Source organism: Cryptomeria japonica, chromosome 6, assembly GCF_030272615.1.
Source record: "Cryptomeria japonica chromosome 6, Sugi_1.0, whole genome shotgun sequence".
Classification (NCBI taxonomy): domain Eukaryota; kingdom Viridiplantae; phylum Streptophyta; class Pinopsida; order Cupressales; family Cupressaceae; genus Cryptomeria; species Cryptomeria japonica.
The window spans coordinates 155,808,365-155,828,669 of record NC_081410.1 but is presented as its reverse complement, the minus strand read 5'-3'; the positions used below and the strand labels follow the sequence as shown (position 1 = coordinate 155,828,669).

General features: G+C 37.4%; 1 protein-coding gene across 1 annotated transcript; it reads left to right on the top strand.

Moving 5' to 3' along the window:
* Positions 1-11,963: 11,963 nt before the first annotated feature.
* LOC131035138 (glycine-rich RNA-binding protein GRP1A) lies at positions 11,964-13,424 on the top strand. The gene is made up of 2 exons (XM_057966778.2): positions 11,964-12,508; positions 12,701-13,424. Exons 1-2 carry the CDS (start codon positions 12,395-12,397, stop codon positions 13,151-13,153), a joined length of 567 nt encoding a protein of 188 aa, XP_057822761.1. The 5' UTR covers positions 11,964-12,394; the 3' UTR covers positions 13,154-13,424.
* Positions 13,425-20,305: the final 6,881 nt, after the last annotated feature.

Here is a 20,305-nt window from a genome sequence, read left to right as displayed (position 1 = left end):
ATTTCTTGGCGAACTTAGCTTTGCCTTGAAATTTTTTGGTATTTTTCTTGCATGACTCATAGTGAGGGAACCTTACTACTGACAGTCATGGTTCTCCCTCGTGATCTTCCCTTTTACTTTGTCAATCGAAGTCGTAAGATCCTTAGTCCACTGGGGGCTTGGTGTATCTTGCCTCCTTGACGTGGTGAAAGTCTTTCAATGTTGTTTCCTTGTACTTTACTGGAAGTATGGGCGTACGCTTATACTCCCGCTAAAGTGGGGGCTAAATGTAGCGTCGTAAAATTGTGACACTTGCAATTTTGACTGCATTTGGGTCTTCACGATGGCGGTGCAATGTTGAACCTGAATGGAGACCCCGAAACCTGTTTACGACATCAAAAACTGCATCTTTCTGCACCTTGGCCTGATCCTCCTTGCACCTTGCTGTCCCGGGAGGTGGGACCATGGCGCCTAGCGCCCTAGTCCTTCAGGACCATGGCGCCTTGCGCCCTGGTCCCTGGCCCTATTTTGGGCCCGGTCTCTTGTTGGGCATCGGGTCTTCAAGTTTGCAATTTGGAAAATAATGTTCCTAGGTCGGCCTAAGGTCGGAAAAATCAGTCTTCTAACCCTAATTGACAAGTATATAAACTACATTTCCCCTCCCATAAAGGAGAGAAACATATATGTGCAAGAGGCGGAAGCGATAGGCAAACATTCAAGCATTCAAGCATTCCTTCAAGCAATTGAGCATTCTAGGTCTCCATTCAAGGCTAGGTGTTGCATTCAAGACAAGGATTCAACCATTGAAGAGGAGATCACCTACAACATACAACATACAGCATCATTACACCTTCGCATGTAATAATACAAACATTCTTACAACAAGGTATCAATACTTGATTACATTACAAACACTTACATTTACAACATTCTCATTTCTTGGTTAATTCCAAAACCGGGGTTTGACCTGAAGGCAAACCCCTAATCCCTAACCCCCCAATCGTCCTCTCTTTTCTATGTGTAGGTTGCAGGTACGCGACTATAATTGAAGATCTAGAATCCTTGTGCAGAGACGAATAGATCCCCCTTCGTTTCGCGGATTTTTCGGAGGACCGTGTGCACTCCGGGCGCCATCGTCCCATCAACTTTCGCTCAAACTTGCAGGACAGTATCATCTCGACATTTTACTGCTAATTTCAGGTCCGCAGCTTCATCCCATGTCCCTATCTCCGTCTACAAGTGAATCTTTCTTACTTTTACATACACTCCTAGTTCAATCCTTCTATCTACATTCTTTACAAAAGAGGGTATCCTTGTTGTCTCAACCCTTGAAACTCATTTAGAATTCAATCTTGCATTGTGTGGGATTGGATCTTGTGAGTTTCAACCCCTCTTTTGAATGTAAAGTCTCTCCTAAGTGAAAACCGTCAATCCTAGTGACCTCCCTTCTCTCTCCTTGGAGTGGGGGAACACATAGGGTTCGATTTTCCGCTTTACAGGTACAATACCACATGAAACAAAAATGGAACAAAATGGATACCAGGGACCAACATAGTAGAGGTGAAAGGCATAAGGATTCTTGATGATCTGTCAAATTGTTTCAGAGACTCAATTTCAATGAGGCAAGCTCTAACTCAAAGATTGGATCTAAAAATTGTTGCATTATAAAGAAGGTTAATTTTAATGTTATGACACGAAAGAAAAAAAGAAATCATATTTTCTTAGTATTAAGATATGAGTCAAGAATGTTAATGTTGACGTGCTTTTCAATTCTTGATCCTAAGGTAACCTTTATTCTCAATATTTAGATGGAAAGCATAGTATTAAAACTTATCAACACCTAAAACTTTATGAAATGCGTTGGATCAAAGAATGTGATGTTTGTTGTTAGTTATATTTTTTTTAATGAAGTGGTTTTGGATTCTATTTCTATTGTTTTGGATATACTTGTTTGGTAGCCATGACATTTATGACAATAAATTTGTGTATTATCAAAGGGCCAACAAAAATGCTAATATTGTCAAAGGTGGCTAGTGTCTTGTGTTTAATTCTTACAAGGACAAGAAGAAGCAACCTTTCATTTTATACAAATGAAATCAACATACAAACCCAACATTCCATACAAATGAAATCAACATATAAACCCTAATGTGAAACCTTGGAGTAGTGTAATTTTGGATAAATTCACCAAATTGTAATGGAATAAATCCATTCTTACATAAATTTAGGCCAATTGAATAATTGCAAACAACAAATAAAAAAATAACCTAGATTAATTAATAGAGAGTTGAAAATGAAGAATGTGTAATAAATACTTGGAATTAAAATGAAGGATTAGAATACTTGGCTTTTGGAACAATGATGCAGAAGAATATTTGATGTCATGTATAATTTGGTCTTCTCGATACAAAAAATATATATTCTTGGTTTTCTTATCATTTGAGAATTGTAAGTGTTACAAAATTTTATGTATGTTAGATATGTTCTCTATAGGATCTATCGTGCACTCCATGTAACTATTTTGATATGTAGATTCACCTATAACAAAAAAGATTGATCTAATAGATTGCATACCTTTGCAACTTTGTCCATCCCAATTTGCATTTTTTGTTGATGTGTGAGAAATAGTGACACTAAAAAATACCTTGGGGAGATCACCAAATTGCAATTGTCATGTTCTCTTAGGTTGGCCCCCTTGACTGGACTATTTTAATAATCATGAATGGATCACAAAGATGACACTTGAAGCATGCGGGCATTCTAATTGATTTTGATACATATATTTTTTGTTGAACACATCAAATCTAAACATTCTTAGAATGCTCCTTGTAGTTGCTTAGAATTTTTGAATGATGCTTAAATATTATTGGCTTATGTTTAAATGTACAAATGAATATATTTAAATACCAGGACACAATAAATGGTCACACAAACATGTTCTAAGTTAACTCTTAACATTTAGTAGAAAAGAGACCGCGATCTAACAATTTAAACTTTAAAACTTTGAATTTGATGTCAATTCTACAATTGTAAGGTTGAACCCCAAACCAAAAGACTAACTTGAGATAGTGGACAATAAATCTTGTCACGACAATTTAATGCTTAAACATATAAGTTAATGATAAGATGAATGCACAAAGATAAGTATAAACAAAACTAAGATATGATCAAATATATCAAGGAGATCACCAAATTGAATGGGTCATGTTCTCTTATTTGAACCCTCTTGATATAACTCGTCTTATAATCATGAATGAATATTGAAGATGATAGTTCAAGCATGCGGATCTTTAAAAAGATTTTGATGCATTTTTTTTAATGCTTCAAACCTAAACATTCTTAAAATGCTTCTTGTAAATGCCTAGGATTTTTTAAACAATGCTTCAATGACTTTTAGATTATATTTAAATGCACAAATGACTATCTTTAAATATTAAGACACAATGAATAGTCAGATAAAAATGTTCAAGTCAACTCTTCTAGTAGAAAAGGAAAGGAGTTAACAATTCAAATTTTAAAACTTTGAATTTGGGGTCAATTCCATAATGTGTAGGGTCGAACCTCCTACCAAAAGATTAACCTAGGATAATATATCATAAATCCTAAAACAACATTTAAGACACAAAAATATGTGTTTATGATAAAATAAATATACAAAGATAAGTGCAAATAAAACCAAGATGAGATCAAATATATTAATAAAGTATAAATAAGCTACATATTTTTTAAAAAAGCCATAATTTAACACAAAAAATATACTGCTTGTCAGGACATTGTTTGAAATGGGACCCAATTTAAATGGTATTTGACATGGGTATCCAAAATCCAGCATTAGAGTAGAGAAGAGTTAGACATGGATATCTTTTGTTATGAGCATAAACCATATGGAGAAGAGGTAGGGGAAGCGTACAAGTAGCAGTTATAGCTAACTTTGTGAATCCACAAATCCTAAATAGTACATCGGATTTCAACGATTTTTTTTGGTTGTCTCCATATGCAACTTAACTGCTTATAGCTATTGTTCTGACTTTTGGGTAGTAACTGTTAGAGTAAAGTAATTAATTAACTTTACTCTCCTCTTAAGATTTCCCTTTATGCACATATTACTCATTTAATAATTAATATTTAATTATTAAATGCACACACCTTAGGGTTAGGTTTGCCTTTTGGTGTTAATCTCCTTTATAAGGATTGATCTCTTGTATTATTCTATATTCTTGATTCATTTTTCTCTGATAATAAATCTTTTCACTTTGTCAGAGCCAAAACCCTTGTATTCGTTCTCTCTCTTTCTCTGTGACAGGTTTCTTGCATACAGGTTTCTTTGGGTTCTGTGGATTTGTATTTCTCAAATCCTACAAGGTATCAGAGCCAAATCTGCTGCAGCTTGTTCAGACTTTTGAAAGATTTTGAGATCTAGGTTTTGGTTGCATCAGATCTGTGTTTGTCTTCTATTTTTTATTTTTGAATAGGGGGTATTTTTTTTCGGTGCACTTTGAGCCCAAACGGACCTCACCGTTGAGCTCGTAGCGCCCAAAAACCCCTATTTTCATATAAAATTCGTCCGATTTGGACACAGTTGCTCTAGAAGGCAAAAAAAATTTGCCCCAAGGCCATACGGCCCCATGGCACGCAGTTCGAGGTGTGAAAAAAAATTAAAATTTTTTTTAAAAAACAACATTTTTTAAACCCCAAAGGGCGCAGCCAGTATTACACCTGCGCGCCACCGGTGCGCTGCCCGGCGGCCGCCGCCACCAGCGGTAACCACCGGCCGCGGCCCAACAGCCACCGCCGCGCCGCGCGTCGCCCGCTGTCTGCCAACACCAACAGCACCGCCCCCACGCCGCCACCGCGCCATCGGCCCCCTGCTCTAGCTCCTGGTCGCCCAGCGGACCAGGGGCCCATTTTTTTTAAGCCCCTGAGTGCTAGCAGGGCCCATCTGGGTCTTTTTGGAGCTCTTTTACAAAATCGGGCATAACTTGGGTGTCCGATCTCCATTTTTTGAAAACGAATAGGCGTTGGAAAGCTGACTCCGATCCCGTTCTAATGGTACAATAATTTTTTCAAATTTACCCAGTTTGATTGTATTTTTTCGCAGTCAAAGTCTGATGAGCCTTTTTGCACTCCGAGGGGCATAACTTGCTCATTTTTGCTCCATTTTTTGAAAGCGAATAGGCGTCGGAAAGGTGGTTCTATGCTCTTTATAGATCTACAGTATATTTCATCAGTAAATTCTTCAAGTTCTCAAAATTTTGTCTCAACCCGTTACTGCTTTTTATCATTTTCTGGCTTTCAGTTTGTACTGGGGATTAGTTTTTTGCATTGTGGGGGGGTGTTTTCTCTTGCTTTCTGTTATTTACATTACAAAATGAATATACAAACACCAATACAAAACAATCAAACCCCTTCTGCATCTTCTATCTAGTTCTGAAAGACGACTTAATAATAATTAAAAAATTCAGAGCAGTTGAGGCACAGTTCACAGGATGGCCGACAAACCTATTGACTCTCTCACACCGCATAATTACCACACTTGGAAGGGTCGCATGATGACTCTTCTCCAGTCTCGAGGGTTATGGTCCTGTTTGGATGAGATTCAGCCTCAGTTGACACGTCCTTTGAAGTTATGCAGCACAGGAACAATATGGATTAGGCTATGGGATTGATGGCTTTACACATTTCCGACAGTCTCCAGTTTCATCTTGAGGGTTGTCTCACTCCTCGAGCCATTTGGACCAAGTTTGAAGGACTTTTTGGCACTGTCAACGAGTTCAGCTTGAGGCAGAGTTAACTTCCTTGGTACCTGATTCGTTTCCCTCTATTGAGGACTTTTTGATGAAGTTCAAACAGTAAAGATCTATCTTGCAGGGTTGTGGTAAGACTAAGACTGATACAGAGTGCATTTTCCTGATCCTCTCTAAGCTTCGGGGTCCATTTCAGATCTTCTCTTCGACCTTCTATTCCACCATGGATGTCTTGGGTGTTCGACATGTCATGCCTTCTTTTGAGGTCTTTTGTGATCGTTTGACTCGTGAGCAAGCTAAGCTTAAGCAGTTGGATTCACTTTTAGGTTCATAGAACCAAGCATTAGTAGCCCAGTCCTCCAAAGGAAAATAGAAGCAGAAACCGAAGCCTAAGAAAGATTCAGAGGCTAGTGAGCATCCCTCCAAGCCACCACCTAAGTTTGATTCAAAACCACAGTCCAATTCTAAACAGGGCAAATCTTCAAAGTCTGGTGAGTCTTCCTCCAAGACTAAGAAGAAATCTGGTGATCCTTGCAGTTTTTGTGGCAAGGAAGGACATCCCGTTTCCAAGTGTTGGAAACGTTTAGAGGCTTTGGAGGAAGCCATGCAACAGCATAATATCAGTGCACCACAGCCTCCTTCATAGCCCACAGGGAAAGGTCATGCTCTTTCTGCACGAGCATTGTCCTCCGCATCCACTTGGATTCTAGATTCTGGTGCCTCTCACCATATGACACACATAGAGGATTTGGTCACCGCTCTTGCCCCTACAAGCACTAGACATATTGCAGTTGGTGACTCAACACAACTTTTCGTTCAGGGTTCTGGTACTGTTTCATTAGATGGTGGTTGTCTTCAGGATGTGCTTTTGGTTCCTGACATTTCGACAAACCTTCTATCCGTTTATCAGATTTGTCACTCTGGCTCTGGTAAGACAGTTGAGTTCTCACCTCATGATGTGGTTATTCGAGATCTTCATGATCCTGACTTGGTTGTGGCTATTGGGAGTGTGGATTCTGCATCTCACTTATACAGTTTTGATGGCTTTGAGAGTTCAGACACTTTTGGTTCCTCTCTTATAACACATGCAGATTCAGTGAGCAGGCTTTGGCATGAGCGTTTTGGCCATGTCAATTACAGATGTCTACGGCAGATGAGTACACAGGCACTTGTGATTGGGCTTCCACAGATTTCTTGTACAGATGGTGTATGTCGTGGTTGTGTTCTTGGCAAACATCATTGAGATCCTTTTCTTAAGGGTTGAGCCTCTCGTGCCAGGGCAGCCCTAGAGTTGGTACACAGTGATCTTATGTCCTTTCCGACTCCTTCCTTTTCAGGGGCCCGTTATGTGCTCACTTTTATTGATGACTTCTCTAGACGTACATGGGTGTACTTTCTTAAGTACAAGTCTGATGTCTTTGACTCCTTTAGGATTTTTAAGACATTTGTGGAGAAGCAATCTGGACTTTCTATCAGGAGGATACGCACAGATAATGGGGGGGAGTATGTAAATCAGGCTTTCAGAGATTTTTGCACTGAGCATGGTTTACAGCATCAGTTTACAGTTCCTTACACCCCTCAGCAGAATGGTGTTGCTGGGAGAAAGAACAGAACCTTACGGGAGATGGCAAATTGTATGATACAGTCTCGAGCTATGAGTTCTTCATTTTGGGCTGAGGCAATCAATTGTGCCAATTATATTCAGAATCGGATGCCCCACAAGGCATTGCGACATATGACTCCTGAGGAGGCTTGGACCCATGTCAAGCCTGATGTTTCTACATTCCAAGTTTTTGGTAGTGAGGCTTGGGCATTTATTCCTGATGCTCAGCGGAACGCCATGGAGAGGAAGAGCCGACCACTCATATTTGTTGGCTACTGTGAGGATGTTAAGGCATACAGGTTGTTTGATCCTGATTCCAAAGAGGTCCTATTTTGGCAGGATGTCCAGTTTGATGAGTGTTATCCTCAGATGGATTCTCCATCCCCAACTTCTCCCTCATTGCCTACTCATCCCTCTTCATCTCTTGAGGATTACTTGTCTCTTGAGGATGATGTAGATGATGATCCACCATCTCCACCACCACCAGTTGCTCCATCTTTGCCGAGGTGGGCCCGTGATACTGTTGAGGCAGCTGGTTCTTTGGCAGGTGATCCTTCCGATACTAGTCGCACTCGTGCTCAGACATCTGGTTCCAGTCTTTGGAGTCATGCCATTTCAGATGATCCTCAAAAGTTTTCAGAGGCGACAGGACACCTTGAGTGGGATAGGGCCATGGATGAGGAGTATTCTTCTTTGATGAAGAATCATACTTGGGATCTTTGTCCTCTTCCTAAAGGAAGAAAGTTGGTTCGGTGCAAGTGGGTGTATCGTACCAAGTATGATGCAGATGGTTCTATTGATAAGTATAAGGCCTGTCTTGTTGCGAAGGGGTTTTCTCAGGTCGAGGGTATTGACTACTCTGAGACCTTTTCTCCTGTCGCCAAGATGAATTCTATCCGCCTGGTACTTTCACTTGCAGCTTCACAGGGATGGACAGTGTTTCAGATGGATGTGAAGAGTGCCTTCTTGCATGGAGACCTACATGAGGAGATCTATATGGAGCAGCCTCAGGGATTTGTGCAGGACACTTCTTTGGTTTGCAGACTTCGTCGTTCATTGTATGGTCTCAAACAAGCCCCCAGGGCTTGGTATGAGAAGATGGACTATTTCCTGCTTTCCTCTCACTTCACACGCTGTCATTCCGATCACACTGTGTATATTCAGCGTCAGGAGGGTGATCTTTTGATTCTTGTGCTATATGTAGATGATCTCATCCTTACAGGTAGCTCATCCTCCATGATTCAGAGTGTTCAGAGAGCTTTGATGGAGTAGTTTGAGATGACAGATCTTGGTCTCTTGCACTTCTTTCTGGGTCTACAGGTTATTCAGTCTTCGAATGGGATTTCCATCTTTCAGGAGAAGTATGCTCTTGATATGCTTCAGCGATTTGGCATGCTTGATTGCAAGTCTGCCCCCACTCCATTTCAGTCAGGTGTTGTTTTGTCTTCCACTTGCTCTACTCCTTCAGTAGACCCCACTTTATACAAGTAGTTGGTTGGCAGTTTGTTGTACCTGACACATTCTCGTCCTGATCTTTCCTTTGCGGTTGGCCTTGTCTCTCGGTTCTCCCATGATCCTCATGAGAGCCATTGGCAAGCAACCAAACGTATTTTGAGGTACATTCGGGGCACCACACATTATGGCATTCACTACACTTCAGGATCCCCTCACATCATTGGCTTCACTGACTCCGATTGGGCTGGTGATGTCAATGATCGGAAGTCTACTTCTGGCTTCGTTTTTTGCCTTGGTTCTGGTCCTATTACATGGTCTTGCAAGAAGCAGTCTGCTATTGCATTATCATCTACAAAGGTTGAGTACCGTGCATCAGTGTTAGCCAGTCAGGAGGTTTTATGGCTTCAGCAGTTGATGACAGAGTTTGGGTTTCCTCCAGATTGTCCCACTATTCTTTGGTGTGACAATCAGAGTGCCATTCACATTTCTCGCAACCCAGTGGAGCATCAGCGGACAAAGCACATTGAAATCCACATGCACTTCATCAGGCAGTTGATTCAGGATGGTTCTCTCATCTTGGAGTACATACCTACAGAGGAGCAGGTTGCAGACATCTTCACTAAACCTTTGGCATCTCCGCGCTATCTTCAGTTGCGCTCCATGCTTGGGGTGAAGGAAGTTGTCCTTGGGGGGTCTCAGTGAGGCCTTCCTTCCTTCATGGTTTTCTTTTCAACATGTTTCTATATCTCTTTTTGGAGAGGAGTTTTTTCCCACTGGGTTTTCTCCTTTACTCCGCTTTATAGAGATTTTCTTGTATTAGGGTACCTGATCAGGCCTTGTTGCCGGGACCCTCTTTTGCATTGTAGTTCCTTTGCTTTCTTCTGCATTGTTTGTAGCTACATTGTAGCTCATCTTAAGGGGGGGTGTTAGAGTAAAATAATTAATTAACTTTACTCTCCTCTTAAGATTTCCCTTTATGCACATATTAGTCATTTAATAATTAATATTTAATTATTAAATGCACACACCTTAGGGTTAGGTTTTCCTTTTGGTGTTGATCTCCTTTATAAGGATTGATCTCTTGTATTATTCTATATTCTTGATTCATTTTTCTCTTATAATAAATCTTTTCACTTTGTCAGAGCCAAAACCCTTGTATTCGTTCTCTCTCTTTCTCTGTGACAGGTTTCTTGCATGCAGGTTTCTTTGGGTTATGTGGATTTGTATTTCTCAAATCCTACAGTAACAACGCACACTGTGGGATCCATTATGCATGCAAAGGTCAAAAAGTACACATTTCAATGTCTCGCCCAAAACCTACTTAAAGATGCCCCAATAACCGTGCACTTAAAATTGTCAATACTTATTGACAAATGTGCTCGTGCACAAATGAGTTAATTATGGTTCAAAAAAGCTAAAAAGTGAGCGGCTAAAAAGATGATAGTTCAAGTATGCGGGTCTTTAAAAAGATTTTGATGCATTTTTTTAATGCCTCAAACCTAAACATTCCTAGAATGCCTCTTGTAAATGCTTAGGATTTTTTAAACAATGCTTTGATGACTCTTGGATTATGTTTAAATGCACAAATGACTATCTTTAAATATTAAGACACAATGAAAAGTCACATAACAATGTTCCAAGTCAACTCTTATCATCTAGTAGAAAAGGAAAGAAGTTGACGATTCAAAATTTAAAACTTTGAATTTGGAGTCAATTCCATAATGTGCAGGGTCGAACCTCCTACCAAAAGATTAACCTAGGACAATATCTCATAAATCTTCAAACAACACTTAAGACATAAAAATACGAGTTTATGATAAAATAAACATACAAAGATAAGTGTAAATAAAGCCAAAATAAGATCAACTATATTAATAATGTATAAGAAAATACATTTTTTAAAAATAAATTGTAACTTAACACAAAAATATACTACTTTCAAGACATTGTTTGAAATGGGGCCCAATCTAAATGGTATTTGTAATGGGTATCCAAAATTCAGCATTAGAGTAGAGAAGAGTTAGACATGAATATTTTTTCTGTGAGCATAAACCATATGGAGAAGAGGTAGGGGAAGAATACTAGCAGCCATTATAGTTAACTTCGTGCATCCACACATCCTAAATGGTACATCGGATATTGACGATTTTTTGTTGTTGTCTCCATATGCAACTTAATTGCTTATAGCAATTGTTTTCGCTTTTGGGTAGTAATGTTCAACGCAAGCTGTGGGATCCATTATGCATGCAAAGATCAAAAAGTACACATTTCAAAGTCTCGCCCAAAACCTACTTAAAGATGCCCCAATATCTGTGCACTTAAAATTGTCAATACTTATGGACAAATGTGCTCGTGCACAAATGGGTCAATTATGGTCAAAAAAGCTAAAAAGTGAGTGGCTATTGGTACATGTGAAATTTATTAATGAACTTTTAGTTATCTGAATGTGCTTCTGGATTTGATTGTGTGAGTTTTTTTGGCATCAATGTTTTGGATCACACTCCATGATCCATCATCAGGATGATAAGGGAACATAAGGAGAACTAAATGGATCATGGAGTGTGATCCGAAACATCGATGCTAAAAAAACTCACACAATCAAATCCAGAAGCACATTCAGATAGTCTCATGGACTGTGGAAATCTACTCACTTGAACTTATAGTTATCATTTTTTTGATTCCTGTAAAATTAGTAATTAGGTTGGATACACAAGGAATGTCTGATTATTGGAACTATAATGATTACTGATGCTCTTCCCCTCGATGACGAAACCCCTTTTTTTAATTCCTTTAAAGTTAGCCAAAAAAAGGTCCGATTATTAGAACTATCACACCTACTGATGCTCTTCCCCTCGATGACGAAATTAACCCGCACGACGACCGATCCCTCTCCCCTAAACGTTAATATATAGGACAATAACAAGAGCATAAACCGTCTAGTCTCTTGTGGGGTCCCAATGTCGCCATCAAGCTGTAAAATATCTTTTATAAAATTGACCCGCGCTTTAAGGCCGATTGAATCTATTCGACTTTTATAATCAACACCGTGTAGAAAAAAGAATGGAGACAGAATGACGTCATCGACCCTCACATATAAAAATAGGACCCAAAGGAATATTAGTCAGGCCCATTAATAATTCATTAATAATAGCGCTTCACGTGGGAGTGGGTCCCTTTATCGAAAGCAGATAACGACGCCGCCGTACACAACGCAACGGCCAGGATGCACTCCAACAAGTTGGGAATATCTCTACGGCCTCGATGATTTCCATGGGATATAAGACTTTCGGGAAAACTGAGATGAAAATAAATTTAAAATCCGCGGTATAATCCACTGAATCGACGCCGGCAAGTCCGCTCATGGTTGTGTAAAACCTGTGGTTAAGGTTGACCGGGGTTAGAATTAGGTCGCAGGTGGGGTTAATTGAGGGTTTGGAGAGTAGGGCCTATATAAGGGCCATGGAGTAGACCGAAGGGTTTCTTGTGCTATTTTGACGGCTTCTGCCGTCTTTCTGTTGGTTCTCTGGTTCCGGGGTTCGTTGTTCGGTCAGACAGCATAATTTCTTTTTTTTATTTTTTGGGGTAGGAAATTTTTGGGGGTTTCTATCCGAAAATGGCTTCTGCTGAAATCGAGTTCCGTTGCTTTGTGGGCGGGCTTGCCTGGGCCACTGATGACCGCAGCCTTCACGACGCTTTTAGCCCGTTTGGCGAAGTTCTGGAGTCCAAGGTAATGGAGGTTTAAATGTTTGAGATTTTATTTAAGGTTTTGTAACAGTATTTACGGTTATTTATGTTCATGAAGGTATTCGATGGTTATTCGCTCTTTTGTTCTGGTGTTTGCAACTGTATTTTCCGTTATTTATGCTTCTCGGAAGGATTTGATTACAGTCTCTTATGATTTAGGGTTTTATTTTTACAGATCGTAAGCGACCGCGAAACTGGAAGGTCTCGTGGATTCGGCTTCGTGACCTTCAGTGATGAGCAGGCGATGATGGACGCCATTGAGGCTATGAACGGCAAAGAGCTAGATGGGAGGAATATTACAGTCAATCAGGCCCAATCCAGGACTGGCGGCGGTGGCGGTGGCGGCGGAGGCTATCGTGGCGGCGGCGGTGGTGGAAGCGGTGGATACCGCAGTGGTGGTGGTGGCTATGGTGGTGGCGGCCGTGAAAGATCTGAACGCGGATATGGTGGTGGCGGCCGTGGCGGCGGCGGTGCTGGTTATGGTGGCGGCGGCAGTGGTTATGGTGGTGGAGGTTCTGGTGGAGGTTCCCGTTATGGCGGTGGTAGCGGTGGCTATGGTGGTGGTGGCGGCGGTGGATCGCGTTACGGTGGTGGTGGCGGAGCGTCTGAAGGCAGCTGGAGGAGATGAGCGTAGAAGTCATGTTGGGGTTTGGGGTTTGTTTTACTATGAGTTGGTTTGTAGGTTTTAAATATTTGCATCTGTGTTTCTAGTGGGTGGTCTTTGAGATTTGCTTGATGCTTCGAAATGGGTTCTAAGGTTCGGTGTAAAGTCTTTGTCCTGTTTTTGATCTGGATCTTGCGGCTCTATATTGGCCTATACAAGTTGAATGTTCTGTTAATGGCTTCTTTTGTAATGTTGCTCTGGATAATGAATGATTGGGGATTTATACTTGTTCTCATTTGGCTACCATATTTAAGAGTTGATAGTTGATATTTTTAGATCGTAATTACTGGATGCTAGAGTAAAAGAGATACTTTTCATCTGTTTCTTTGATACGCCAGATCATCTTAGCAATTGTAACAGCGACACAATATTAAAAATCGGGCAAGTCCAAAACTAGCAGGTAGATAGTTATCAGTAACATTTGATGAAAATTAAGTGGTCTTTGTGGACGCCCGGATCAAAAGCTGTTAAATGAATGTGTTGTCTTTGTGGACATCCGGATCAAAAACTGTAAAATGAATATGAAGTAAATTGTTTATTTTTTTATTGGTCTTTGTGGACATTCGGATCAGAAACTGTAAATTGAATGGAATCCTGATAGTCTGCTTAAAATTTCTTGCGAGGGGCCTTGTAAAATTTAATCACGACTCCTCTCAATTTAATTATACGGGTGGAAGAATTCGGTGAACTTGTGTATATATGGATGAAGGATAATTAGATTTCCAGAGATGTGATAATTGAAGAGATTAGATTTTCAGTGTAGTTTTCGGATGAGAAATGTAGGCAATCTCTCGGATCCGTCCAGAAATCGAAAATTCTTCATCGGGAAACTGAGCGTTCTTCCTGCACAGTGGAATCTGTAATCCAGAAAACTAGCGCTGACCCTTCTCTGATTATTTGATTATTTGATTGTAAATAATCAAAGCATGGGTGCAATCAAATAATCAGAGCATGGGTGGGTGCATTTTGATTGCTAAGTATGGTATGCACTAGGGCACTGACTCTTTAACATACACTGGGGCACTGGACACTGGGCAACAGTAAAAACAAAAAACAAGACCCTTTAACATACACCAGGGCACTGGACACTGGACACTGGGCAACAGTAAAAACAAAAAACAAGACCCTAACATAGCAACAGTAAAAACAAAAAGACACAGCCGAAGGCAGTTAAAGAAACCAAAAAAAACAAAATGAACCCTAGAGGAACTAAGGCTGAGCAATTGTTATTAACTTTAATTTTCTACAAATAAAGAATGGGATATAGATAAAGAATTTGATAGACAAATTTCTGAACTTTTGTGTATGCGTGAAGGATGATTCTTAAATTGATATAGCCCTTGGTAATTATTATGTATTAATAAATTGATATAGCCCTTGGTAATTATTATGTATTAATAATTATTGAAGAAACCTCTATGGATAGAGAAGATTAAATGGGGCCTTTAACGACTTCTGATTGATATTTTATCCATTGAGGATGGAGAGTTAGATGGTCTTTTTTATGGCCATTGATTAACTTCTATACAAAATTAGAAGCTTCTCTTAGGATGAAGAGTTACGTGACTTTCTATGGCCATGGATTAACTTTTATCCAAAATTAGAAGCTTCCATTAAGGACGAAGAGTTGGGTGAGTACTATGTTATATACCTTTGTTTACTACCTAAAGTGAAAAATTAGTGGCTTGACTCGTTAGACTCGTTAATAGAAGGGATGATTTATTAGATAAATCTCATGGTAATGGTATTATTTGGGTGAGGGGAATTAGGTGAGCTTCAATGAAGAATTCAATGAGTGTGTTAATATTCTTCATTGAGTTTGTTAATTGAAGGGATGATTTAGATGAAATTAATGGTAATGAAATTATTTGGGTTAGGTGAAATTAGGTGAGCTCTTATCTATTAGAGAAATTTGATATAAGATTAGATGAGCCATAAATTTGATATAGGATTAGATGAGCCTTTTAATGAAATATTGTGAGCAGTATGTTACGAACCAGTCAAGGGTGAAGAGTATGTTACCCTGTTTACCAATTATCTTGTTGTAACTAGTGAAATTACCAGTAAATTCATGGTGAATCAATGAGGGGAGTTCAGCTCAACCAATATGATCAACGAGGGGAGTTCAACTCAATGAACTTGGCAAGTTCATTGATATATGGGTGAAGGATTATAAGAGAGTTCAGTCAAAGGTGGATATATAGGTGAAGAATGAGAATGAGAATAGGTGATGAATGAAGAATGAGATTGAGAATAGGTGAAGAATGAGAATGAGAATTAGAATGAGGGGAGTTTCTAGGGGATTATAATAGGGGATTATAAAAGAGTTCAGTCCGATGAGAATGAGGGGAGTTTTGAAAGGTGTTCAACTCGTGAACTTTATATATGGGTGAAGAATTATAAGAGGGTTCAGTTCAACTCAATGAACTTTTTATATGGGTGAGTTTGGAGGGGAGTTCAACTCAATGAACTTTGTATATGGGTGAAGAATTAGAAGAGTCCAGGTCAACTCAATAAACTTTGTATATGGGTGAAGAATTAGGAGAGTCTTTGGGTGAGGGATGAGGGGAGTTCAATTCAATGAACTGTAGATTTTTTTTTATTAAGGTTCATAAATGACTTATATAATTGAGTGAGCCTCTATTTAAGAAAATTAAATGAGCATCTATAATTCTATTTGTTGTTATTGTAGTCATGAGATAAGGTTTAGTTGTAGATAAGGTTCTTTTTCTTGTTATTGTATTCATGAGATAAGGTGTAACTGCAATTTGGAATATTTGAAAAATAGGGATTATGGACTCTTATTTGTTAGTTAGTTAATTGAATAAAATGACAATATAATTCTTATGAACAAGGTGGTCTATTTTGTGAGATGAATCTTGTAAGCACTATATGAAAAAATTTGAAGTTGGTGTTTGAAAAAGTAGGCAAACTTTCTTATAATTACTATTCAGTAGTTAATTTGACTTTTACTGTTAATTAGATAGTAAGATTTTTGGATAGTTTGAAGAATTATAGAACTTTTATTCATTAATTGATGAGTGTTGAGATGCCTAACATGGAAAGAAGTTATAATTTAATATGTGAAAGATAACTTAGATGATTAGATTTAACTTTACTTTACCATTTTTATTTGTTTGAAGAATCAATACTAAACTGTAATCTGATATAAGATAAATTCTCAAATTTCATATTCACTAATTAATAGGGTGATGAGATGAACCATATCTACCATCTAAGCATTTTGAAAAGAACTCCCACTCATTTTCTGAAAAGTAGTTTTTCTAACTTTGAAGTAAATAAGGTTAAAAATCATTGTCTGGAAAAATTAGTTGCTTTTCTACTTTCCAAGTAAATTAAGGTTGGTACTGAAGTACGAAGCATGGGTTGTATGGTGCTTGACAGTGAAGTAATATTTAATACTTTAAAACACATTATCTCGCTATCCAAGTATGGTGCTTGATAGTGAAGTAATATTTAATACTTTAAAACACATTATCTCGTTATCCAAGTTGAGTGATCGATTAGGTAATCAATTGTTTTGTGGGCCTCTGCCATTTTATGCAAGTTGTTTACTTCATCCCTGTTCAGATAACATTACTGGAGTTGATTATTATACTATCTTGTGGGCCTGGTGCATAACGGATCATTAATCACCTCTATTAGATGACAATTATATCAATTTGGCCTACACAGTCTTGTCCCTGGTTTGTAATATATAAATTCTGTTTTTCAGATTTAAAATCATGCTTATCTAGATTGACAATTATATCAATTTGGCCTACACAGTCTTGTCCCTGGTTTGTAATATATACATTCTGTTTTTCAGATTTAAAATCATGCTTATCCATATTAGCAATTATATGAGTTAATTGATCATAAAAAAAAAATTGTGTTTAAAGGTTGTATATATAATAAGAGTATCTCAAAATACAGGTGCAAACATGAAAAAATTATAAAATTTTAGAAGAGTACAAGTATTTTCATTTCATTAAATTTCTATTTTTAATTTAAAGTAATTTGTTTCACTTATTTACAAGAATGTTTTGGTAGAAACTTTGTATGTTTTTTGTGTCAATCTTTCAGATTTTTAGGATTGCACTTGAAAGGTTGACACAAAAAACATACATAGTTTTTCCGAGAAGCATTCTTGTAAATATATCACTTCTTGTAAATATATCATGAATTGTGGAAAACTCATGTCAACTATTGTTTCAATTATATTGTTGTCTACAATTGGAAAATGATCTCCTCTATCCATATGAAAAATCAGAAAGGTTTATTTATTTGTAATCAACAAAAACAATTGTGGAATTCATGGGGTTGTTTTATCCCTCTTGGACCAGTCCATCATCGGTCCCTGTGTGGCTTATTTCCAACCAACACCAACAATTTGATTATCCCAAAAATGTCATCTTAAATGTTGGATAATGCTAGTGTTTAACCTCCCCCCACCAAAAAAAAAAACCCCTCCGCTTCAAGATAGGTCTCCCCCTCTTGAGTTGGGTTACATTTGTTTTGTTGCTTTTCTTTTACCGCCTACTGGTTGTTGTACAAAAGGTCAGCACCCTTGTTTTGTTGCTTTCCTTGATAAAAAACACTTATTGTTTCCTTTTTATTGGAATAGTACTATTTAAAAAAAAAAAATGTTAATTTTAAATATTTATTATGCACTTTGGTTTATAACTTGAGTTGGTTTTGTTATTCAAAATTTTTAAATTGATTTTGTATATGTTTAGTTTATGGTCTTTCCTCACAAATTAATAATGAGGTTGAGTGACATGTTTTAGTAGAGACATTGGTGTTTTTTAGTGATTTTGGATAAATTAACAATTTAGGTTGAGTGAGAAGTTTTAGTAGGAAAGGTAGTGTTTTTTATTTTGAAGTAGATAATTTTATTGTTAAAAGTGATATGATGTATGGTTATAGATGTTATTGATTATTTTTAATCTTAAAAATTAAGTTGTCAAAGTAAAAAATTAGTTCTTGGGTTGGAATTCTTAAACATTAGATTTCAATATTACAATTAAAAATGTAGATTTATTGCTCAATGCTGAAGTTAACGAGGACCACATCATAATGTTGTATAACAATATACCCATTTTTAAGAATATGATTGATCATAGTTTTAAGTATAAACCTTTTAAAGTAGTCTTTTTCCTTTCTATTTCGCTTATGGTCCCCTTTATATTCAAAGATGGAGGATATTAGTTACATATTTAGTGATTACATAAGTAGTCTATGGCACTATATTGGTAACTATCATACACGAGTTAGTCTTTTATTTCAAGTGGTATTGATAACTACCATACACGTGTGAATTTTGTATTTGAAGTGGTATTGGTAACTACCATACATGCATGGATCTCTTTTATTTGAAGTGGATGAAGGTTAAATTAGGTTCCTAGTAGATCGCATTTTTTAATTTGGTTGGTTGGGAGGTCATTGTAGCATCTCTAGTTTTTATATATTTTCAATACCTTTGTCATAGGTTGTAGCAAGAATGTGAAGCAATAATGTGGAGAAAGACATATCTCAATATAGAACCATGGTAATATATGGTTGTTTGGTTCCATTTTTTTTATTTTTTTATTATAGTAGTAGTGTTAACAATGATGTTGACCCTTGGCATAGCCAAAAGGCTATCAAAAAGCATACAACAACCCATAGGCAGTAAAAGAGAGAGAAACTAAACAGGGGTGCAAATCTCAAACAAACAAGGTAAGACATTAGATTTTATGCTTTGTTTTGGGTGAGGTGGGTTTGGGTGTGCACGATAATATTTGGTCTAGAGCAATGGTGTGGTATGAATTTGTTGTTAAGTTGGTGCAAGATATACTTGATGCCTTCCTAAGAATTTGGCTTTTGTTTTAGATCATTGTGAAGTTTTATCCTTGCACTCCTTTGCGATGACTATAATTAGTAATGTTGTAAAGCTTTGAGGGGCATCTAGACTTAGAGCATGGTAAGGTAGGGGTGAGTTGAAGAAGTTGCATTTTTTCAATTCGAGGTTCAAATGCTTAGAGCCTTGTTGATTTAATAGCGAGGATAACAAAAGTTGATTGGAAATTATCAATGAACTCACTGTCCTAATATTTTGTGGTACATTAGGGTTACAAGAAGAGTCAAGGTAATTCATGGTGTTTCTTTCTATGCACTAAACCTAACAATGTGGTGTTAAGGCCTTTGGGTTAGACAATGGCTTTTTTATAATAGTAAAAATTTATTGTTAGAAAATTAATCTAAATTGTCCTATTTGATTTTGATAAAAAAATAAATGGCAAGGAAACAAAATTGCTCGGAATTTAAGATAAATTGATCCAATGGGTGTTAAATTGGGGCTCTACTATTTATTATATACATTGATTTTTTTCCACAATAGATTATGTTTTACATATTGGGGAACCCCTTGGAATATATGACACATGTTTAAATCATTTGACATTTACCAATACCTTTAAAAATCCACCTTATATGAGTGTTACCATATCAAGTCTACCCTATTGTTGAGGTCATAATCACCTTGAAATCACCACTCATGTTTTCAATCATGGTCTTAATTAATTAATATTTACATCTATTATTATACAATCAATTACAATTCACCATTTTTTCTAGGAACTCATCTAAATAGAATTATAACCCTCTGTCATTCATTAAACATTTTGTTATGCTCTCGATTCATGTTGAGTTTATTTTTAAATCTTTACATCCTTTCAAGAATTTCATTTTATACTTCTTTTCTAATTTCTTCTACGTGCGATGTTTGCTCTCTAGAGAGGATTATATTTTTTAGTGTGACAATAAATTATAAACATTAGTGAATCAATGATGGGTAAGTGATAATTTCTTTATTGCTATATAAATATAATTCTCCTCGTTTATTTAGGTTTCAGTGTTACATAATATATTGAGCAATGATACACCTAAGTCTAAGGGATGGACAATTTCATTTGTTGGTTTATTTGTTTAGTTTTGTTGTTAAAGATGATGTTAAAGTTCTTTAGTGTGAGTCCTTAATGGTGACTTTAAAAATGATAATATGTTTTCAATTTGAATTTTCAAGAGTTGTCAAGTAGTACCTTTGGTCTTTGAAATGACAAAGAATGCTAGAAA